Source organism: Lepeophtheirus salmonis, chromosome 14 (genome assembly GCF_016086655.4).
Source record: "Lepeophtheirus salmonis chromosome 14, UVic_Lsal_1.4, whole genome shotgun sequence".
Lineage (NCBI taxonomy): Eukaryota > Metazoa > Arthropoda > Copepoda > Siphonostomatoida > Caligidae > Lepeophtheirus > Lepeophtheirus salmonis.
In genome coordinates this window covers 10186943-10212792 of record NC_052144.2, presented here as the reverse complement: position 1 = coordinate 10212792, position 25850 = coordinate 10186943, and the positions used below count along the sequence as shown (strand labels likewise).

Sequence of the window (25850 nt, the reverse complement as noted above, 5' to 3'; positions counted from 1 at the left end):
AATTAAAAATCCAAAAAACAACAGAAAAAGGGAGAACAAATATTAAATACGAATGAGGAAAAGGATTAGCAAGTTAATTTTAGTCCCTATGTATCTTCAATCTTCATAATGGTTGAAGAAGGAGCATAGCGAATTGGCAGTGGTAAAGACAATAAATAAATCACAGGGTCAAATATTTGCAAAAATTGCTTTATATATACCAAAATCACTATTATCACATATGTTGCATTTTGAAGAGTGTCAAAAGGAGGTGCAGATTTTATTATATTTATATCAAATGAACAAAAAACAACAAAAAATGTTGTGTAGAGGGAGCTTTTAAAATAGAAATTTACCTATTATATAGTTTAAGTTAATAGTAAATCGTTTTAGTTTAGAATTTTAACATAAACAAGTTAAATATATAAAATCTTTTTTATTTTTCATTGGTTATCTGTAAGATAGTGTGTTTGTGCTTGTTTAATAAGCTATTTTTATATTTTTTTCAATGTTATCATTTACTTCAGAAACTAATTGTTTTGTCATGCACTAGAAAATTTGACCAAAATAAAACAATAAAAATGATGCTTTTCATCACATTCAACGTCAAGAATTTCCATTAAATATACGTCCTCTGCAATTAGTTTAAAATATTAATATTAGTTAAATATTCTTCTTGATTTACACACTAAAAAAAGTAATGACTACACTGATTTTTTTTTTTAATTCGATGCCTTGTAACTACTGCGGCATGCCGGAACGGATCATTGAACACCATATCGATGGATTTCAATGCAAAGACACTTATGGATAAACCTTTCACCTATGAGAGTAGTCTCAAAAAATCTGACGTTCTTACTACATACGTAGATTTTTAGAAGTATATAATTAATAAAAGTAAATCTTAGTAAATTAATCAATCAAAAATATTATAAGGTTAAATAATGAAAACAAAATAAAAATATAAGCTTATATAAATAAATACATATTTGCAGTACATCATTATTTCTACTGGATAAATAAGAAAATAATTTCAATTGTTAATGTCATAGTAATTAATATGCTTTACAATTGTCAAGGAACATAATCTATTATTTAGTGTCAATAAATACCCAAATAATTATTCTTATATACAGTTTTGTCACATGGAAATCATTTAGTGTAATCTTTAATTTATTTATTGACTATTGATGTGGAGATCCTAAATCATCACGATCGAGTGATAATTGAATATGAATACAAGTGATTTAATCTTTCAGAAAATAGCTCCCGACTCAATAAATTTTGAAATATGTTTTGGATATAAGACCACCAATAATTATTTATTAGCATATTTATCCTGTAAGAGTTCCCATGAACAGTCTATACATATATGTGTGTAATAGGATAGTTGTTGAATGTTTTGTGGCTTTGCTTATAAAGATATCTAGAACAGAGGACCACATTAAATTCATGGTCCAAGATCGTTCTTCTACTTATTTTCTAATGAGAGAAGAGACTCAAAAATAATAATGGAGTCGGACGTGAGGATGAAGTGACTAGAATTACAGAAATAATACAGCCTTGTAAATGGACTCAGTATCGAAGATATGAGTTGTTTGTTTGCTTTGCACATCAATGATACTTCAGGACTCAAATCAACGCAAGAGTTTCCTAAGAATATTAGGAGACAAAACCGATTAGACTTATAGTTCGAGAGCCTGCCACGGAAGATTTTAGTCCATAAGGAACAGAAGGTTTGACCCCCTGACATTACTTATGTCACCTAGAACATTATTGAGTTTCTTCTGTCATCCTGACCCAGAACAAAATGTTGATAATACTTTATCAGGACATTATAACAATCCCAATCTCACCCTATTTTCATTTACACATTGTACTACATTGTACATATTTACATGAAAATTACAAAGACATTCCCCATGGATAGTGTGGATTTAAAATCTCTTCGTCATTATCTTCACTTTCCTCATTAGTATCAGCATATTTGTCAAAGTCTATTTGAATATATTTAGGAAAGGATGTTCACTACTCAGGAATTAAGTAATAATGGCAATTGCTAAGGAAAACAAATTCACTAATCCAATGCCAAGAAAACGGCCCAGCTAAAAAATTCAAAGAATTTACTGAGAAATATTTTTTGGGCACTCTCTTTTGTTTTTAAATTTGACAAAACATTTAAAATTCTAGAATTTTAAATGTTTTGTATGACCTTTTTTATAAAAACACATTTTTTGAAGACTTATTTTTTCTATTATACGAGTACTGCAGATTAATTTCAAAATAAATAAAAATTTCGCGGCTCACTAACAAAGAAAGTGATTTCCCCCCATTCTTGTTTTGGCTGCCGAAAATGGGAGACCCTCTACTCTGTACTCCGATGATAAAAGACATAATGGAGTAAAGCCTCTATAATATACATATGAGGCCTACTTCATTGAAGATCAATAGGCACATTGTGCAAAACATCAATTCGAAAAATGCATGCAAAAGAGATTAAAGTCAATGCATTAGATATTTAATTAGATTTTATAGATTTACATATAATTACATTAATAGATATGTACTAGGTAAATAATTATGTTTCTCTGTTTTAATTGAGTCACATTTGAAAGCCTTTAGCAGAGTATTCTCCCTGTAAATTATTGTTAAATTAAATGATTAAGTATCAAGAATATCGATCTGTATTGTTGATTTTTCAAAGTATAAATTTATTGAGGTTCCGTGATAATGGATTAAAATGTTTAAAATAGGAAATAAATACGTTCAATTTAAAAAAAAAGTAAATAATGAACTTTTTATATATTATTATATCAACTTCTATAATACTATAATTCTATAAACCCGTATTATGCATGCTGCAAAGGATCTCCTTTAGCCTAAAAAAATAAAACATTTAAGATACGGTATTTTTTTAAACTGTAAATGGGATTTTCTCAGATTTATCAGAGGATTGCATATAAAATATAAGCACATTCAGGGTTGATATTATCTAGTGGTACACATTTTATTATTTTCAATTTTTTCAAGAGTAAAATTTCACCCAAAGGTTTTGTGAGAAAAATTTATTTGCCAAAATCATCGGAAAATAGTGCTCCTCGTAACTTTTATTAAATATGTGAGCCCTTCCCTCTAATAATTGCCTCAATACGAAGCCTAAGTCTCTTACATGCCTAAACTATATGGTCAGACTACAGCATGGTCCACTCCTTCTTTATAGAGACGGGACAATCATGAGAGGAGTAGCACACACTCTCTCCCAGACGCCCAGATAGAATAGTTCGATGGGTTTGCTTCTGAGATGAATCCGGGCACATGTTGAGGTCCCAAAATTCCAGATAGTTGTCTTTTAGGAAGGCCTTAGTCTTAACGGTGGGATGACACAGGGCTCCGTCTTGAGTGAAAACAAAGTTGTCCCCCAACTTTTCCCTGGTCCAAAGTAAAACTTTTTTATACAGAAGTTTGATGCAAGCATCTGCATTGAGCATCTTCTTCCTCTCCACAAAAATGGTAAGAAAAGACTATGTAGCACCAAAGACTATGGTCCCAGTTGTATTTTTTGTTCTGAAAACATGTGTCTCTGAAGCAGAGACATTGTTTTGATGTAGTCGCTGTTCAGCTTATTCACAGTGGCATCACCGGTGCAATTCTTTTGTCAGAAAAGAACAAAACTTTACCGGAATTTTTATTGACCTTGAGAAAAGTTAGAATCTTCTTTGCTCTTTCCAGCCGTCTCAACTTGCTTTGTTCAAAGATAAGATATTCTGCTATACTCGACCGTGATTTTGCACCAATTTCATTCAGGATTGAGAATAATAAAATGTGTACCCCTAGATACGATCAACCAGGTATTTGAAATTCATATTAAATTTCAGTAATAAATTACTAACTTTTCTGTATATTACTAATATTTTTTTTTATATTAAGTTGGCTCAAACCCATAATTAGGGTACAAATACTCAACAAATTCCCATCAAAAATTATCAAACCCAAATCAAAAGTTTAAGCTATTGATGAATAAAAAAATAAATGTTTGTTTTAATTTTGTCAAAATTCTATCAAATTAGTTTAATTAACATGTAAATTAGTAGTGTCTTATTTAGATACAAAAAGATTGTCAAAAAGTATTAAATATGTAAAATAAAGAAATAGGGATATATAACATGGAACAAATTGTGTTTAAATGTTTCCATTTTTAGTCTCAAGAGTATTCTTATTATTATAACGTATCTATTAAATAGAATAGGAATTAACAGCTAGGCTTCTATGGTTTATATGAACAATCATTTACCACAAAGCAATTAATTAATTGGGTCTTTTTTTTTGCAACGGAAAAAAATTGAAAACTGTATATTTTTAAGTTTTAGCCTTATGGCTTTAATAGCTCACAGATATTAAATCTTTTATAATAATAGGTCGGGGAAAAAGTAATTTCGTATTTTTGCTTTATTTTAATCCTTTATAAGAAGTGTTGCTGCAATCATTTGATTTAAGCCAAGTATGTCCCGTTCTATTTTATGACTTGTTGCCAATGAGAATCAAAATTCATAATGTCCTTTTCGTAGAAACCATTGTCCCTATTGGCAAAAACTCAGACAAACATTTTTTACAGCCCTTTATTGAGGCCAAATTTGTACACACAAGTCCGTTGACCATATACAAGAACAGGTGGTAGTCACCTGGGGCCATGTCCGGAGTGTAGGGTGGAGGCATAAGAACTTCCCTTCCGAGCTCCCGGAGCTTCTGGCGCGTCGTCAACGATGTGTGTGGACTGGCGTTGTCTTGATGAACAACGATTCCTCTCCTGTTTACCAATACTGGCCGCTTCTGTTCGATCATTGATTTCAAACGGTCCAGTTATTCCCGGTAAAGGCCCAAATTGAGTATTTGGCCAAAAGGAAGAAGTTAATTGTATTCCACCAAACACACTGGAACACCTTCGTGGCTTGAACACGGTCTGAGCCGCTTTGTTGGCTTTCAAGCACGATCTCTGTCGCCTGGCATTTGACGTAAGTGATCCATTTTCATCACCAGTCACAATCCGCTTCAGAAATGACGCATTTCTTCCTTTTAGGTAGTAAAAATGTAAAGTATGGAAAATTATTTCCTTTCAGACCTCTATATTCCACGCACAATTAATCACGAAATCAAGAAAGGTTTCACGAAACAATAAATATAACGGTCTGATCAACAAATAGGGATTAACCCATGAATATATTTGGAACTAAAACTTGAATAAATCCTATTACTATATATAATATTAACAATGTCATATTCTACATTTTGGAATTGGTTCCAAGAATTAATATTGATAACCTAAAGGATAATAGATATTCATTATATATGTCAATTCTTAATAAAATCACGAATCCTTAATGGATCAAACGTGTGAGTTATGATAAACCTTAGGGTATTTATATGTAATAGACTGTGGCTTAAAAATCATGTACATATATTGTGAAATTATGTTAAGGTTATACACATACAACTCAAGGGATAATAACTTTTTGTCGCGTCTGATAAATTTTACAGTCATAATATTGGCTGACCAGTTGTCATTTTTTCATAAACATAAAAGCAATGTTGAACAAAAATAAAGTAAAGAAGATTTGACTAAAATTTGGTATAGTGGTATTGTTGACAATGAATTAGCTCAAAAATTTAATTTGGGATGTGTAATTCAATCAAAATTTGAGTTCTGAGACATTAAAGGTATATGAAAAAGAAGTATTATGATGAATATTTGATTGACGATATATTGTAAACTAAGGCAATGATAAGCAGGTGTATTACATTATTAAAAAGCTATCAGTTATCTTAACAAAATGTATTTTATATATTTATTTTTTTTTAATTAAACCCTTCATATGACAAAATAATAAATATACAAAAAATTCAGGGTTGATCTTATCGAGTGGTACACGATTTATAAATCATCTGAAAAAAGTGCTCGGTACAACTTTTATTCAAAATGAGCCCTCAGCTCTAATAATTGCCTCAATATGATACCTAAATCCCTTGAAGACCTTAACTATGTTGTCAGACTTTAGCTTGGTCCACTACTTCTTGATGGAAGCCTCTTAAGACTGGACACTCCTGTGAGGGGTAGCACATATTCTCTACTCCAGACGCGCATAGATAGAGTAGTTGAGACATTGTCTGGATGTTTGGTTTTAATGTAGAGACTGGTCTGCTTATTCACAGTAGCATCAGCATTTATTATTTTTTTTTTTCATCAGAAAGCAGCAAAACTTTCCCCAATTTTTTTGCCCTATTTGCTCTTTCCAACCTTCTTAGCTTATTTTCTGTTCAGAAATATGTTGTTTTGTTGTCCTCCTCCGTGATTTGCACCAATGTTTTTCTGCATTGCAAATAATTAAATGAGATCTACTTCATAAGATCAACCCTGTACTATATCCAAGTCAAAATCATATTATGATTTTTATGAAGCACACCATTACTTCTAATTCTGTGAGTTTTTCACTCCAAATTTTTTTAATTTTTTAACCATAACGTTTGTACCTTTAATTGGTTATATATATTTTTTTTAAATCAAGTACAATATAACCTTGAAAAATTTAAGATCATTGTGGACTTTTTTCTTTCATAACAAAAATAAATCATAAAATATTTTTTGTTAAGCTGACTGAATTAAAAATAAAGCAACGAAAGAAGAATTAAAGATTGCTGGAATGTAGAATATTTGAGTATCATACTTTCTAGTCACAGGGATCCTACTTTAAACTTTAAGTATCTTGTCTCTTTCAAGGAGGTTGTGATAAAGTTTCTATAGCTGCAATGACTTAGTTAGTAATTCCGTCATTTTTAGCTACTGTAATTACCATATCAGAGAAATAAGGACCCAGTTCTAGGACTGACAAAATTAATATGATCGCATGTAGAGGAGTGTAGTCTTTTAAGTTTTTTTATACCAATCCAACACTAGATATAATACCATATTTCATAGACATATTCGATTCATTTATAGGATTTGTGTTCAAATTTGAAATACGATACTTAAGCATTTTAGCTATGGTTTAAAAATTTAATTGGATTTAAAAGATTTATATTGGCACACTGATACGGTGGCTCCTTTTAAATAAAACAATCAATTCCTCATTTTTTGCTATGAAGATCCATTTTGGCTACTTTAAGGGCAATTTGCTACACATAAAGAGTTAAAAAAATAGTTTGATGTTAGAAATTGACGATAATCCGTCCAAGTATACAAATGTACTTCAGTCTCAATTTTGATAAATATTATTTTGGGTTGCTTTTGTGTTGATGGACAACATGTCACTTTTATATTATTTTTAAGTGAGACGTCCTTTGAATTTCTTATAAATGCATGGAGTGTCAAAATTCTCAAAATAATTTACCTCAATTGATATCAACAAAATGTTTTATAAATCCTTTAAGACAAGAAACGGGTCTCAAGAAAGACATAGCAGAAAATCAGAGGAAGTAAATTACATGTATAATTTAATTTTGACCATTTTCGTTATTGATTTTTTTTTTTTAAAGAAGACATCGTTATATTTTAAAAAAATGGATGATTGAGAACAGATTAATCCATTTATTATTATTTACTAAAGGGAAAATTAGGGCAGAATTCGACCGCTGCATCACCTTTCGACAATATTTTTTTTTTTTTTTTTTTTTTGAAGGAAACTAGTTCTGTGGTTCCACTGTACATTCACCTATTAATTTTTCTTCAGTCTTTTTCTTTAATATCAGTAAATGCTACAATAACAACACCCTAATTAAATTATTATTAAATAATTAAAGAATCTGTTGTCTTAACCATAGACAAATAATGAATTAATTACAGTCTCTTGAATGCTTGTTTATAACAGGGTCAAACGACCACATTTGACCATAAAGTAAATATTATGAAAAAAATAAAAGTGATTTATGTATTGCTGCTTAAGTTTGAAAAATTATAATTTATTGCCTTTAAAATTTAATTTAAAAAATGAATATATGCATTTGATCATATAAATACGAGTGTAGGGGTTCGGTCTAAAAATTCAAGATTCGTATTTTTAATTTGACCAAATTAATTTGGTCCTTTGAAAAGTTATGTCAAAGAAAAAGTCTGAATAGATCGGTTCAAAGAAAAAATCGGCCTCATTTAAAATTAGGTATAGACAAATTCTACAATTGAATTGTAGATGGAGTTAAGTGTGTTTCAAAATTGTGAAATTCGTTCAAATGACGTCATATCAAGTCAAATTTTATTTATACAATTCATAAACCAGGATATGGGAGAAAATCCGTTTATAGATCGAAACAAAAAAAAGTATTGAGATGGAAAAAATAAATCTATGATTTGAAGACGATAAAATTACGGTTTAGGATCTGAGATCGTGGATTGGACCAAAATAGGAAGAATGTTCTATTTACTTTCTCCCCACATGTACCTATGTCTGCTTGGAGTCTTGAAATAAATTCTCCTATGACACCGGAGGTGTCTGACATCTCAACTGATCTTATTGATATTAATCTATAATTCAAAATATTGGTCTAAATGTTTCTAGAAAAAATCCCATAAGACGGAAACAGGGAGAAAAATCGGCTATAACACCAATAAAAACTCATTAGCAATACCTATGTATGGATAAGATGACTCTATGTTGATGTCCAAAAACGAGAACATGTTGGGCTGATCAGTGTCGATTTTAGGATTTATTTTATATTTTGAAATTTAAAAAAATAGCAAATTTGATTCTTATTTTCTTTTCATCAAATATATTTATGGTGAGTTAATAGAAAAACAATCTTGCACAAGAATTTATTTGTAATTTACAACGTACAGCTCCATATTTCCTAGACATATTTTGTTAAATTATAGGATTTATATTCAAACTTTAGGAATGATGTATAACACCGAAGAATGTTAACTATAGTTTAAAACCATCTTTTTACTTATGAAACTTAATTTGGTGCTGAAATGGTCAAATTAAATTTATCAATTTATAATTCTTTCATTGTGACGCTAAAAATTTTCTACTTTACGAAGTGCAATTTGTTGTGTCTAAGTTACTGAGAATGAAGTTTATTGGTATTTATTAAATAAAAAATGCTCTGTTTTATTTCTTCCATAATTTTTTTTCTTGAGACAAGTTTTTTATAATCTAAAACAGTATAGAAAACCACAAAAAGACGTTAGTTGTGTCGGATTCCGATGTTTTATTTTATACGGAATGCAATGTTTTCTCGCCATTTCGCGTCAAACTTTGAATAAGTTAAATATTGATACGCTTGAGTTCCCGGGTTTTATTGTGTTGAGAATAATTTATTATTTTATGTCTTTTTTCGTCAGATTTCGTATATTAAAATGTTACCACATGTAATTACTTATATAATAGGTTTTTTTAATATATAAATGATGGAAATTTTGAGGGACTTTAGAAAAATTTATTGATTGCCCCCCACAAAAAAAAAAACTAGCAGCGCCACTGCTAGCCCATAACAGAAAAGATTTGTTTTATTCTGATGAAGCAATTAAAACTAGAATGAGCACTCGGAATATTAGAAATTCGCATTCATTTCTTCTGTATTTTATCAGTCTAAAGTTTGCAATATTGGATTTTCATTGACCTTTTGTGGGTCCTTGACCTTTTTTATTTAAACTAATATTTAGTCCCTGTACTATACCTACAAAATGACACTAATATGATTTAATTAATATGTATCTTAATTTTCTTCAAAGTTATAGTTGATTATGCGTTTTGAACGTATTTGTGTGAAGTTCACTTTTGACCTCGCAAAATTGAACGGCCTCTTACTTTTAACTCTTAATTTGTACTGTCAGCAGTTGGCAGAAGGAATCAATGGTCCAAAAAAGGGCAGCTTTGGGCAATAGGAGATGATTTCTGTTCAATCCAAACAACGCCAGGCCACACAGTGACTCGAGAGCTTGGTTCGTTGGAGGTTCTTATGCGTCCATCTTATAGTTCGAACCTGGCACCAAATGATTACTAATGAAAAACGGTGAAAATCGAATGTCCCAGTTTTTTGCTAATAGGGACAAGGAGCTCTATCAAAGAGGCATAATGGAATTATTGTCAAAATGGCGACAAGCTATCAAACAAAATGGAGCATATTTAATAAAAATCGAATCATTCTAACTATGCTAAATAAAACCTTCAACTTCATGCAAAAATAACATATTTCTTCTTTTTTTTTCGACACCTTATATAACCTTCCTACAAAGGTATACCAAAAGCGGTACTTAACTTTGTCCATAATCCTGGTTACAAACAAGCTGAGGTAAAAACATAACCCTAACTTTGTTACCGGAGGTTACAAAAGCTTTCATGACGTCTCTATCTATTTATTGGTATGCAAAAAACATTCGTTAACGAATACATTTCGTCTAGTCGTACCTTACGAACTGAACTATGATTAACACAACCCAGACAAGCAAATGAATAACTGTTTGAGATACAATGCTATGTAATTGTACATACTTACTTTTGGAGGAAGTTTGTAGAAGTTACATAAATATAATAATAGTGTGATATCGTTATCTTCCAAGGAATAGTAGGGAAGAGGTTGAAGTAATTACATATTCTATAAAAATATAACAAAACACACTCGTGGAATATGCTTTGAAGTCATAATAATCATTATTATTATTAATTACAAGTGAATTATACCACCAATATTCAATGGTCAAAAAGACGCCCTTCACAGGCATGCCGACAAAGCGCGAAGGCTGAGATACATGTTTTCAATTAATGAAACAGTTCATGTTTTGAATCAGTATATCTTCTCATCTTCAGGTGTTGCCATGAATAAATAAATCATCTGACAGTTTAGGAAAAAAAAAAATATTATAATACTTGCAACAAACAACAGGCTCATGATTGAATAGTTGAATTAATTTTGTTTTTTAAAATAAAGTGTTTAATTATATCTAATTCTATATAGATACATCAATCTGATTTTGAGGGCATTATGGTAAGCACATGAACCTTTTCTTATTTATTTTTCGTATAAGGGTTATTAGTTTGTACATCTCCAAATAAAGCATTTTGATTGCATGTAAAGATCAACCAATCAATGTAGAAAATGTCTAAAATATTTATATAGAGAAAATATAGACGCACACATTTATTGCTATAAATACTAGAGTAGAGTCCTCTAATGACCTTTTAATGCATAAATAATCTTCTTCATAAAAATATATTAGTATGATATTCTTATTATTTCCTTTACATTTCAGAATCGTCTTATACCGATCATTTTAGTCCTTTCCACTACCACTTCTTTCATTGTGGAATCTCAAAGAAATTTCTTGGACCTATTGGAGTCCATTCAAAGCAATACCACCAACACTACTACAACAACTGAGACACCTGAATCAAGTTCCAAAACTTATCCAAAACAAAGGTCCCGTGCTCGATTTGAGGTTCGAGAAAAATATCAAACCCTCCTGGCTGAGCTTGAAAATTCAGTCAATGATGAATACTATGAGAATTTAGAGGATCTCAATGATGGGAGTGGTGAAGGAAGTGGCGAAGATGATTATTACTATTATTTTGACTATGAAGAAGTTCCCAAATCTGAGGTTCCTGAAGAGAACAAGTTTCCAGAGCTCTCCCGTTTATTATCAAATACGGATAAATTTTTTGAAGCAGATGAGAGATTTAAAAGTGGGGATGATACCATTAAAAAGAAAAAACGAAGAGTCAAAAGAAGCGCCCTTGGATTTCCTAAACACCACCATATGGATCATATAGGCTACCGACCACCTCATTACATGGAAGGAGTTGACTTTACCTTAGAAACAGTGTTTGGTCTTCCAATGGCTGATTACTACATATCAAGATACGGGGTGCACACACCCATGGACTCAATGCCAAATCATGGACATAGTGCTCCAAAGACCTCATATTCCGTTGAACCAACTTACCATGAGCCTGAGCCGAAATATAAGGAACCCGAATACCATGCACCAATAAAACCCGAATACCATGAACCAATAAAGCCCGAATACCATGAACCAATAAAGCCCGAATACCATGCACCAATAAAACCTGTGTATCATGAACCTGTAAAGCCGGAATATCACCCTCCAGAACCCGTATACAAAACGCCAGACTATCATGAACCACCCAAACTCGACTACATTATTCCAAAAAAGCCCCAATATAATGTTCCAGCATACCATGATCCACAATTGGACTACAATGTTCCAAAGAAAGCTGGAATTGTTTTACCCATAAAGAAAAAGTTATCTGCCTATGATGAGGAATACTACAATGTAAAACCTAAGTATCAAACCCCAATTTACTACTCTTCCTCATCCCCTCAATCACCACGTCCTCAGTTTTTTAAACCAAAAAAGGCTCTGCCACGACCACCAAAATTTTCGTCAGCAGAGGAAAATGGTTATGCCGTTTACTACCTACCCTATGATCAATATGTCCTCGAGTATCCAGACTATGGATTGAATCAAAGAGTACCTACATTGCCTGGAAATGCTCACTTCCTTGTTGCTAGTCCTCATCGGCCACCATCCTTAGTTGGTAGAAGAAACAAGCGATCTATTCCCGTTGAAGGAGGTCTTGGCCATCACAAAAATCCCAAAGTAAGTAAAAGTAGTCGTAGAAATAAAAATGCAAAAATACTTGGTGGATTACTCAAAAAATTTACATCCTCAATTTTACATCCAAAAAGAAATAGAAAAAATAATCGAGTTCGCAAAAACCAATCGAATGACCTTAATTCCATTTTGACAAGAAATAATAACCCTTCCTTTTCCCCAAATCCTCCTTCTTCTATTTCCTTAGATACCAACCAACCCACATATCCTTTCCAACCAAATGAAGACCAGATAACTACCATCCTTCTGAGTCCTACCGTCATTACCTCCTCCTACCCAAGTAACTACGATAGTCAAGAATCACCCAAAACTACGATATTTACATTCGAAAGTAGTCCAAAGTTAACTGGCATCAAAACCTACGACAAGGATCCATTCACATCCAATTCACAATCCTCCAATCCTCTTTCATCTTATGGGAGTTTATCAAATCTCAACAATCAATATTCCTCTAATGCTCAGGATAGCCAAATTCCTATCTCATCCTCCAACATTAACTTTGGAAATAATAACGCCTTTTTATCGGGCTCATCCTTTGGCAACTCTTATGACCAATCTTTAGGCACATCATTTGGCAACACTTATGGTCAATCAATAGCCACATCATTCAATCGCCCTAATGATTTTTCTAACACCGCCACTCAGTTTCCAGTAAGCTCTTCTTTTATTTCCTCTACTAGTAACGGCGGAACCTCTTTTTCATCTAATGCGCCTGACTTCAATAATTATCCTTCATACTCCACTAATAATCAAAACTTAAACTCCAACCCATTTGGACAGTCCACTTACTCCAGTTTAGGAAGTACCCTCACTAATAGCAATAATTATAATAGTGATTTTGTCAACTCTGTTGCCTCAACTTCAAATAAAGTTTATTCAAATCAAGACTTGACCAGCAATAGCCCCTCCATTAATTTGTATGAAGGAGGTAATCCTTTCCTGAATACTAAGAGTAACACAGGAACATCAACATTCATATCAAATTTTAAGACTCCAACGTTCCCCACTGCACCTATTACAAGTACAACCATTTCATCAACAACAAAGGAAGCTATTCCAACACCCTCCAAATCACCAGCCAATAAATTAGAATCTGCAAGAAGGATTTTAGATGATCTTTCGTCATCCGAAATTCGTCGAGTTTTAAGACAAGTTGACTTTGAAGATGATATTGAGAGAAGTATCATTGAAGGAAAATGGATAATCAAGCGGAGAAGAAAAAAGTCTGACTCTTTTTTTAGTGATTATGAAGATTCTGACTTTATTAGTGATTTTGAACGGTCTCCCTTACTAGACCAAATTAATCAATTGAAAAGGATGTCTTTCAATATTAATCGAGTCGTGAGAAATACTGAAAATTTGATACGCCGAAGAGGATCTTTATCCGCAGTTGACCTAAGGCTACTGAGGACCCTGCGAAGGAAAGAGAAAAAAGTCGATACTTTGATTGAACTTTTAACTCAAAAGGATGCTGACGACGAGGATAGTGTAAATAAAATCTTATCATCCCTTAAGGAGTCTGGTATTCGGCATCCGAGCGGGAAACCGTGGACTTTTAAACTTGTACAATCCTTTCTCCAAGAATTGAAAGAAAGGTCCACAAAGGGAGATTCTAATATCAGCAACACAACGGAGGAGAAGGAAGTCGTCGATGAAAGAGCTGAAGAAAATCTAAAAAAAGAAACAGGAATTAAATCAAGAAAAGACGCTTTACTCAAAGCAAGTGAAAAGCAACAACTAATCCTTTCTAACCTATCAGATGCAATTCGTCGACAAAAGGATTTTAATGAAACAAAAACCTCGGAACTCAATATTGTAGAATCTTTCCTGTCGAGGCAAAGCAATGCCCTTGATTCTTTCAAAAGCACGATTGTTTCTCTGGATGAAAAATCCTCATCGGAAGACAGACTTCTCTTGCTTGAAGATACTTCCCATCGTCAATTAGAAATCCTGGAATTCCTCATGGACACAGTGAGTGAGCTACAAACGAAGTCAAGCGAATCCCTTCAGAAAATATCACGTCTTGAAGAATTGATACTTAATGGAAATGCAGCAAGAATAAGGAATACAGAAGACGAGAGTAAATTAGACACGGTTGAAGAAGAATCAGGAGAAATAGAAGAGGAAGGTATAGAAGATTTAGATGTCAGTCCATCTTCTAGATTGACACTAAGCAAAACTGTATCAGATCCAAGTAATAGGGCGGGAACGTGGTATAGAAGATTTTATGATAATTATCGACTCGGCCTTTTACAAAAGAGGATTCGGAAGCAAAACTCTTCGGATTTTAATTAAATTGCATGAAAATACGAAAAAAAAATTGTTTATTTTTGTTTTAATTATCCCTTAGTTTGATGCATTGCCTCGATTATTCTTTTTATTTCTGATTTAGCCAAATTCTTTTGCAACTTCAAATGTGCCAATTTTGATAGTCAAACGTACTTTGCCATGATATCTACAAGATTTGGGTCTTTTTTGAAGAACAGGGCATACATATATATTATATCTACGAGGAACGGACACTCTTTTTTTTCCATTTTTATCCATTTTTTTTTTTTTTTTTTTTGACCATCTAAAGGCTATTTTTCTATTAATATAATAGTTATTAAACAAAAAATTAGGAATTTAATTAAAATAATCGTTTGATGAATGTCTTAAGGAATAGAAAGTAATTTTATTAATAAATAGCTATTTTGATTACAGAAAATAGATAGAACAACCAAAAACAAAAATTTAATTACTTAGAGACACATCAAACATTTTTTAATATTCAGGGGCGGCGTCTGCAGGATTTGATTTTTAGGGTAGCTTGGTTTTTTTTTAATTTTTTGAAAAAAGTTTCATAAATCCATAGATATTCACAAAAAAATTCAAAAATCCACAGCTTTACAAAAAAATTCAAACATTAAATTTGCTTTAATTCTTTTTTTTCTGAAATCTATAGCTATTCACTGAAAGTTAAATTTTTTGAAAATAATAAGAAAAATACACAGCTGTTTATATATAAAAAGTTCAAAGTGATTCACGGAAAATTAAATTTTTAGTAAAAAAATTCGAATATGTGATTTTGTACTCTTCTGCATAATTTTCCCGAATGACCTTTTTTAAGAAAATTGTTTTTTATTTAATGTAAAATTTTTACCCCTATTTCTTTGAATTTTTTTTCATACTGCCCAAAAAAAATCTAGTAAAAAGAAAAAATTCCTTAAAGGGGGGGGGGGGCTACAGTCGCTCTAACTCACATGGGCAAAAATGGGGGTGATTTATTTTATTTAAAAAAAAAACAATATATTTGAATTTGAATTTTGAAATTGTTTTTGTTTTTTTGAATAGGTTTGGACTTTTTAAATTTTTTTCCATTAAAATTGACATGTAAGATTTCGATTTTGAAATTCATTTCCATAAAATGAAATCTTTGAATTTTTTTTTAATAACTATATATTTTTGAATTTTTTCCCAAAAAATATTTTTTTTTTTTTTTTTCAAAAATTAACTTTTTGAAATTTTTTTCTAAAAAAATTAAATTTTGTAAACAGCAGTAGATTTTTGAAATTTTTTTCTCAAAAAAAGTAATGTTTGAAATATTTGTGAATAAGTTTTTTTTTTCAAAGAAATTCCAAAAACCAAGCTCCCAAAAAAAATATATATATATAATCCTGCAAATGCCCTTACATACCAAGAACGAAGTAGTTTCTTCTGTGAAGTTTATGTTTAGTATACAAACTAAACATACAAGGGCATTTACTTGTTTTACAAATAAGAATATACTATTCCTAAATGGTCGTGATCTTATGAATAAACCACAAGAAATGAGAAAATAAAAAAAATGGATGCTTTATTAAATAATTAACTAGTTTCTTAGATGAATACAAGTACATAATATTTCTTTTCTGAGAAATATTTTGTACTTGTATGTCCTTGTTCCTTCCTTTTAACAAAAATGTTTCCCAAGAATCGTTTATTATATGTATTACGTTTTTAAAATAACTATTTTCTGTACTTAACTATTTTTTTCTTCCTTTTCTTTTTAGTTATAATTCAAGCTGAATATGGAACTTTTTTATAAATATTCATCATGCTATATGTTCATAAAACATGTGGCTACTTTACCTGTTTATTTATTATATAAAAATACTGTTTATAAATTATTATTTATTTGATAGAAAAAAATGTAGATTACGATGTATTTGTTGGAAATAAAAATTGCATTGTTTGAAACTCGGTTTAATTGAAGGAATAAATTTGGTAAATCCCGACATTGAGGGAAAAATTAGTTGTCGACAAAAAAGAAAAAAATGCCTCTAAGAAAATAGAAGTTAGAAATATTCGGTTTCCCTTTTATGAGCACACTTGCACGTGGTTACTCAATACTGTCTTAAATGTTCTCTACTCAAGAATTAAAGAAGATTGGTTAGTACTTTAGTCTCTAGAGCGCTCATTAACAAAAAAGTATTCCCTACATGCTCGATGGATACATACAAAAAGCTTCAAAAAGTTCATTAATTTTTCATAGCAGGGTTTATATTAAATTCAATTCCTAATATATATTGAAAATACATATTAATGATGATACACATAAGGGAGAAATATCAAAAACAAACAGTGAATATGAACTATTCATTTAAATATGTAGTGCACCCTGTATAGACGTTCGATGTTAAATATTTATACGACAAGATTTGTTGTTGTTGTTTTCTTGTTTTTTGATGGTCCTTTAATTGGTCAGATGTAGTTGCATTTATGAAGTACCTATAAGAAAATTTGACAGTACTACATTTACTCCATTTGCCCTAGGAATTGTCTTAGAAGTCCATATACATAAAGTATATTTACTTTTCTAGGAAAGGCCGAGACTTAAACCTACGTACCTTAAATTCAGTTAAATGAAGTTTTTAAATAAAACTTTATTATTTCTTATCTCAAAATATGTTTATTATATACATCAGGGAGCACCATCCACAAAGTAGCATAGTACTTACTAATACTAATAGACAAACTCTACTTTATTACTATAAATAACAAAAACGGGTAACATTGTATCCATACTCGATACTACAAGCACACACCTACAATATTTTATTAATATTACTACGTTGTTATTTCTTCAATCAAAAATGTGTAAATGATATACATCAGTGAACACAATATAAAGTGTACCCTGTAGACAAGCTTGATGTTACAAGCAGGGGCATTCGGTATTTATTGATACAGCTACATTGTCGATCCTAATACGTATATGATCAACATATGGAAGCACTATATAAAAAGGAACCTGTACACACGCTCGATGCTACACGCTAAACTACTGAAAGAAAATATTTTCAAAATAATATAATTAATCGGTTCTATAAATGGTGGGGAGTAATCTAGAGTCACACAAATCAGATGGCCTCTAATAACAAAAAAAAAGATATATGTTTTGGTGGTATCAGGATTTCAAAAAAACAGAAATAAAAAACGCCGATAGATCAAAAAAAATAGCCAAGTCTCAAGGCATTAAGTCCATAATTAGGGATGCCATTTTGGGAGAATAAAAGTAGGAGACTTGTGATATTACTGAATAAAGACTTGCCTCTTATAAGATTTTGGTGGGATAAAATGAATTACTGCTATAAAGTTAACCTTTAAAATGTTTTCCGTCAATATAAAAACAGTCTTCAACAAAGATCAATAAAAAGAAGAAATCCGTATGTATTTTTTTACTTGATGTATGCGTACATGTCCATATTTTGTAGACCTAATTGAGTAAAATATATGGCCTTATTATACATAGTTGTAGAATGGGTTAAGAGATTCAAGAATTTTAGCTATAGCTTAGAACTTCTACTTGATTTATGTGACTGATGTTGACCCAGATATGCCCTTTCAATTAAAATCTGTAAATTATTTATCATTCTTTCATTATGAAGATGAATTTTGACTACTGTAAGTGCAATTTCCAAAAAGTTAATACGAATAATTTGTTCATAGAAATTAACAATAATAATACGCCAAAGAATACAAATGTGATTCACACTAAATTTTGAGAAAAATCATTCTAGCTTACTTTTGTGTTAACGAACCACAAATATAGTTATCATCACGAAACTTGTTCAGATACAAAAGACAATTACTATTCTTAATTATATAGTTTTTCAGGTAATCCTTTTTAAAATGTATTATAAAAATTTTCCAATAATTTGTTACGGGATTAATATTTCCATTAGCTTAATAAACATATATTTTCTTATAAGAGGATAAACTTAACTCTTGTTGCCTTTCATTTAAAAATATCATTAATGAGGCCTTGTTATAAAGTATGTATATTTGTTGATCAAGCAATTTATTTTCTCTTCTATTAAAAATCTAGAGTAGTCACTTTATTTTTTCGTTCTTCTTCAACAGGGCTTTAATACAATTAAAATAATTTAATTTGATCAATATGAAGTGAAAACGAAGCGATTTTCCTAAAATATATTTTGTAAAACACTAATCATATTATATATTTAAAAAGATTATTTAACTACAAATAAACTGGGACTATTAAGTAATAACAAAGTTATCCAAAAGTAGTTTTTGTAACAAATTATATTCTGCGAGTAATTACAAAGATTTAAGATTCATGCAGATCGGTTAGACGATAAATACATGAATATTATATAAATATTTTTTAGTAAAAAAAATCCAAAAATTTGAAATCTATAGTTACTCACAAAAATTTCAAAAATTATATTTTATGGGAAAAAAATTTCAAAAATTATATTTTATGGGAAAAAAATTTCAAAAATTGAATTTAAAATATTAAATTGTTCGAAAAAAAAGTTCGAAACTTCATGGCTATTCAAAAAAAAAAATTATTTAAAAAATATATATATATATATATATTTCAAATTTCTAGTATTAAAATTTTTGAAAAAATTTTCAAAAACCCAAAACTGTTCTCAAAACTTATTAGAATAACACAGGGGTCACAAAAAAATAAATTTTTTGGTCAAAAAATTTGAAAAACATTTCAAGTATTAAATTTTTTCGAAAAAAATTCAAAAATCAATAGCTACTCTTGTAAAATTATATTTTTGAAAATAAATTCGGGAAAAAAAATTTGAACAATAACATTTTATGGAAAAATATTTTAAAAATGAAATGACCAAGAAAGATTCCAAGCAAAAACAAAAAATCCTTCACCGGGTGGTGGGGGGGGGGCTATGGACCCTCCAGCCTTCCACCTGTGTTCGCCCTTGAATCCTCAGGGTGACTCTCCGTCTTTTATAGGGACACACAAATGTTGAACCTGGTTTCGTATAAATTTTACAAAATCCCTTCTATGGAAAAAAAAATCAATTAAAGTACTTTTTCTAAATAAAAAAAAATTTAGGATTTATTTTCTTATAAAAAAGGTTATTTGTTGTTGTGGGGGGAAAAAACCAAGACCTCTCGCCCCCTTTCAAAATAAAATCCTACGGACACCCCTGATTAATGATATGTTGCATGTAGCAGAAACGGAAGTTCGCTCCTCAGAAATTGAATAGTAATGTCAACAGCCTAGGAAAAGAAAATTCACTCTTCAGTTTGCCAACTCCAAAAAACGGGCGAGCTAAGAAATATACCCAATTTTCCTTTTTATTTAGCATACGGGCAAATCATACTATTTTCAACTATATTTTACTTTTTAAACGCACAAACGATCTTATAGAAATATGAGCCCTTCTCTAAATTGAAAGATACTTTGGAAGGCATTGTACATAATTGTATTACTGACAGGGGGAAGAGAGTTGCCAATAATAATAAAATCAATGTCAATTCCTACATAATTTCATTTATTCTGAAAATATCATTTCATTAGTTTAAGGATCTTTGCAATAGCAAAGGGAGTAAATAAATTTATTTATGAGAAAATGACAGCAAATGATTGCAAATATATAAAAGGCAATAAATGAAGGCTATATATGTGCATCGTGGATGACTTATTCTTAACGTACTTCAATAAATAAAATTGGATATGAACAAACAGAAAGACGTAAGCTATCACTCTAATTTCTAGCTTTTGTCTGAACCTATGTATAGAGATGGAAATCTGCTGTATTTTTGGTAATGAGAAGAAGAACGAAATATATTTTCATCACCTATTTTCATTATTATGCAACTCTGAAGTATTCAACTTCCTTTTCAATTACATTCAATTATATTCAAAACCAGATAGAACATTCGTTTGTGAAGAGAAAAGAAGAAAAGTAAGCATAAACTTGAGGATTTGCTGCAGAGTTGAAATTTAAAATTGAGTATCGACATCCAGGGAAAAATTTCAAAAATTAAATTTTAGGAAAAAAACATTAAAAATCTATAGGTGTTCATAGGTAATCAAATTTTTTGAAAAATTAAAATAAATTTCAGATATCAAATCTCCTGTCTTAGACGAAACTACGATCCATGACTGCAGTGTTGGTAGGTTGCCCTTATTTAATAACATTGTAAGATGTTAAGAAGGCTGACAATAGAACAATTACAGGTATTGAAGTCAAAAGTCTTAACAATGTTTTTGGCTCCGATTTCTATGGTGAGAGACGTCAGGTTTTCATTGTCTATGCTTTTACTTTTTTGTATAAAAGCAGTCCAAATAATAAGACTCCAAATATTAAAATATTTTTTTTAAAGATTATACTCGTATCTACCTATATTCATAATTCTCATTAATTATTTTGTATTTTCATTATAAATCCTCTTCATATTCATAAATAATTACTCATTCTAAATAGTATATATTGAATATAATTTAAGAAAAGAGTAAAGATCCCTTAGATCCAATATTCAGAGCTGTATTTGAGTCCACCTTTTCAGTGTTCAGGTAAAGTCCGAGTCCTCAGGCTCCGGATCTTTCTGGTCCAGAGTCCTCATGCTCCGGATTTTTGTGGTTCTTAGTACAAGTTCTCAAGCTCTGGGTCCATGGGAAAATAAGTATTGTCCAGATCTACCTGTAGTCTTGTCTAGGTAAGATATCCTTTCCCGCATGCTCTTCCTTAATCATTCAGAACACTACTTTTCATGTAACTTAGGGACTCTATTGTATTTGTGAAGGCAATGAGACAAATAATAAAGACTATAAAAAACTATATTCAGGCAGGGATCCTAGAACTCTCTCCGATTTCCGTTAACAACAGCGAAAAGTTGGGCCCTTCCATATTGGCTCAATTTTGTAAATCTTGGAATATTTCTAAGGGGGACAACTCCATTGTCAGATTAATTCCACCCTAGGCATATGAGAATGAGATGAAAATTAATATTCAATTGAGTAATTAATTTAAGGATATTCAGCAATGCAGCTAACATATAAAGGAATAGGCCAACGAAGAATCCTCCATATCCGGAAACCCCAAAAGTTTATTTTCTCCAATGCCGTAGTTGAACCCTACCGCCTATCATCACCGATAGTTATCAGATCCCTCATTCCTAATCCTTATTGTTGAACATGAGACGAACTTTTTCAAGTCGGTTCGAACTTGAACAGTGTATGTTATGACTAGGAACGTGTTTCCCATAGCCCATAGGATAAGCACGTCTGTCCAGTCTACCAACAAAAACCTCTTTAAAATGAACGCGGTATCTTGTCCTACTAATTATTCACATAGGCGATAGGTTCACCAATCTTTACCATAAGGAAAACCTAGAACTGAGCTTACGAAATATGTTCATATTAGGTATTTTTGAGGTGCGTGCCCATGAATAAATGTGCCAGAGGACTCTGAGACTAGCGACAATGTCCAGGGAGGTGAGAAGAGCAAGACTGAGGAGATGGAGTTTGTGGACGGAGGCCCAGAGTACCCTGTCGTCTTCACGAGCCAGCTGGGTGACCCGATACTTACCGGGTGGGAGCTAAAGCGGAAGGACATCCAGACCAGAACCAGAGTGGAAAGTGAGCGGGAAACTGTGCCTAAAGTCGAGAGAGATCATCCTCTACAGCCCAAGTTACAAACATACAGTCCTCAGATAGATGACAAATACTCCAGAGACTTTCAATATGATTGGTTCCGTAAGTTACCGTGGCTAGAATATGACAAGGTTGAAAAGTCAGCCAAGTGTTTCGCCAGTTCCAAATTTTCCATTTCCAACCTTGGGAAATTTGAGTTCAAAACATGGAAAAACAGTTCCTCGTTGAAAGTTCATTCTAACAACAAAAAACACAAACTGTCGATGGAAAAGTGGATCAATTTCCTCACATCAAAGAGAAAGAATACCTCGGTTCTCGGCCATGTTCAGTCTCAACATGCTGAGGAAGTCGTGAAGTGGCGAGCTTATTTGAGGTATCTTTTCCAAACTGTTGGGTTCCTCGCAAAGCAAGGATTGGCTTTTAGGGGCGATTCCGAAACAAGAGAAAAGTTGACGGAATCTAATGAAAACAATCGAGGAAACTTCTTGGAGCTTTTGTCCCTGCGTTCACACGACAATCATATTCTCAAAGATAAACTGGAGGCCGAAGTCAAAAAATTTGGTTCAGCTGGGGCAGGTTTTGCCAAATGGACTTCACCTGACATCCAAAATGAGCTGATAGAAATTATAGCATCCAAAGTGACGGAAAATATAATTGAAGATGTCAAGACTTGTGCCGGCGATGATGACTACTGGTTCTCTGTGATTGTTGATGAGACATCAGATATGTCAAACACGGAGCAGTTCAGTCTGTCACTGGGATATCTGACGAGTGAAGGCATCAAGAAAGAGAGCTCCCTCAAGTTTGTAAAAGTTACCCAGACTGACGGCAAATATTTGTTTGAGAAGCTTCCCGAGGCTGTCAAGGATCTCGGCCTTAACCCCGCCCGCACTGTCTCCCTGGCCGCGGACGGTGCATCCAACATATCCGGCATCAAGAAGGGTCTTGTCGCCAGGTGGAAGGAAGCAGCCCCACTGTATGTCTACATCCACTGCTACGCCCATCACTTGTAGTCAAGGATCTTCTTTCAGATATAACCCTGTTGAGAAATACAATGGGGACAGTACAAATTTTATACAACTTCATTGAAGGGTCACCAAAGAGGTCAGCAATCTACAAGTCGGTGAAGATAACAAGTAAAGATGAGGAGCATACCAAGGTGATGACCCTGAAGAACCAGTCTGCTACCCGCTGGAGTCTCCGCTACGATGCTGTACACGCTGTATTTCTAGGGATGGTCAGAATCATGAAGACCCTCATAATAATGAAAAATTGAAAAGATACATTGTCGAGTTCAACAGCAACTTCTCTGCTCAAGAGCATCTTTAGTCACGAATTTGTTTTCGGCATTGAACTGTTGAAGACAAGGAACGAAGTGGAAAGGAACAACTGAATCCTACTTCCGTAAAACACATTTCGATGTTGCAATCAATAAGATTGTATTAGAGCTTGAGAGCAGATTTGCCACCGACGATACAAACATCACAATGGATCTCATTGCAATCGTCAATGACAGTGAAGTGGAGACCTGTAGTCATTGAGCGTGTCGCCAAGCACTACAGACTTGAACTCGATCAGCTCCAGTCAGACCATGCAATCTTCCAGCAATTCAAGGTTAATATTATAATGTTTCATTTTGCATTATATGTTTAAAATTTATGTTTCTCTAGGCAGATATTGACACAGAAGACATGGTTTTGTCACAAATTGCTGCGGAGTTAATAAGCTCGGGCCTGTTCCGCCTGATGCCGGAGCTATACAAGGTGATCGTTATCCTGGCCTCAATGCCCATCAGCAGCTGTGAGGCGGAGCGGTCATTCTCCTGTCTCAGAAGGCTCAAGAACCGCATGAGGACCACCATGGACTAGGAGAGGCTCTCCTCCCTCACCCTCTTGAACATGGACAGGGTGATGGTGGACAAGGTGCTCCATGAAGACATGGACAGTTTGATTGACACCTTTGCGTCAAGGAAAGAGAGGAAAAACTTCTTCTTCTAATCATGATAAAGAACACATGCATTTTTTTCTTCATTTTTTTCAAACACATCACCACGTATACATGCGAGTTAAGAACATCAAGACTTGTGAACATAATTTATTTTCTGTCGATGTAACCGTTTCATGGTATATTATAATCTCGTACATTATCTTCATCCATTATTATTTTAAAAATATTTAAGGAGGTTTAAATTGTTTGACTTAATTGTATAGTTCAAAAATTTTCTCTCATTCTTGCACCGTGCATTTTATACTCCATTATACTTCTTCCTTCATGAATAGGTCGGCATTGACTTTCCGTCTAGAGTTTTTCCTTTTCATTTTATTTTTCCTAATGTTTGCCTGAAGAAAATAATGGTCAGACAGTCCATTGGACGATATTCTTGCAAGTTTTAATCTATGCTGTAGCATTTGCCCTGTTTAAATATCCCACGTTCACCACTGAAAATCAACCGTTCACCCTTGTAAAGCGGACCGAAAAATCTTCCTGACATACGGCACTGGATGGACAATAATATGTATAACACATTATTTGCTAAAATATATCGTTAAAAACATTATCCCATGTGAATCTTCTATATATACTCAACTTTGAATTTAAATGGTGTAAATGAATTACACCAAAGAACCTTAAAGTATTATGTCATTAAATGTAAGGTTGTTAATCTGGATCATCCATCGTGGGTGAAAAACTAAAGCCTCTATAAATCCTGAGTTAATAGGATCCAGAAATCTTGGTATAGAAACCTTCCTTGTTATTTAAGTGTGAACCAGTGCCACCGAAACCCTCAATTTTGTGATTTTTATAGATATCGCAATAAAAAAATTTCGTCTTGACACAAAAATCAAAAATATCATAATGCTTGAAATAAATATTGTTCAAATTTAGTCTGCTCTCAAAATTTTTAACTCTAAAACTATTAAAAAAAAATTTTACACGTTCTAAAATAAAATATATTGGTCTAATTTGGTATTTATAAGAAAAATATTATGTCACAAATAAGCCCAGCAGCTCAAAGAAAAATTCTAGTCACGGTACCTCCCTCCTTCCGAAAAAAATATCCTGCAATCATCCTAAATGACTTCAATATTACATAATTTAGCCCCCTCTCTTTGTGTACACTGTATATATAAATAGAACGAAATAACTCGCAATCAGGTCTAGATGGGAATCTAATGCAGTAAGACCTTCAATTATAATTGTCCATCCTCCTTCCTGTATCACTAGCGTGTCTGTTGCCTTTTTGGGCCTACCCTCTCTGGAACAAGAAATATAATTAATAAGTGGTTTATTACTTTTAAATATATTAAGTACACACCACAAATATGCTTCAGCAAATAAAATAAGGGATTAATC

At 32.2% G+C, this 25850-nt stretch overlaps 1 protein-coding gene and 1 long non-coding RNA gene across 2 annotated transcripts; both read left to right on the top strand.

Annotated features, from left to right (window-relative positions):
• Positions 1–10748: 10748 nt before the first annotated feature.
• On the top strand, positions 10749–16813 carry LOC121129444 (uncharacterized). Its single transcript, XM_040725170.2, has 3 exons — positions 10749–10947; positions 11213–12580; positions 16627–16813. The coding sequence occupies exons 1-3, from the start codon at positions 10945–10947 to the stop codon at positions 16630–16632; spliced, it is 1377 nt and encodes a 458-aa protein (XP_040581104.1). The 5' UTR covers positions 10749–10944; the 3' UTR covers positions 16633–16813.
• Positions 16814–24045: 7232 nt separating this feature from the next.
• On the top strand, positions 24046–24533 carry LOC139907201 (uncharacterized). Its single transcript, XR_011783654.1, has 2 exons — positions 24046–24110; positions 24167–24533. It is a non-coding gene; the product is annotated as an uncharacterized lncRNA (long non-coding RNA).
• The last annotated feature ends 1317 nt before the right edge of the window (positions 24534–25850 follow it).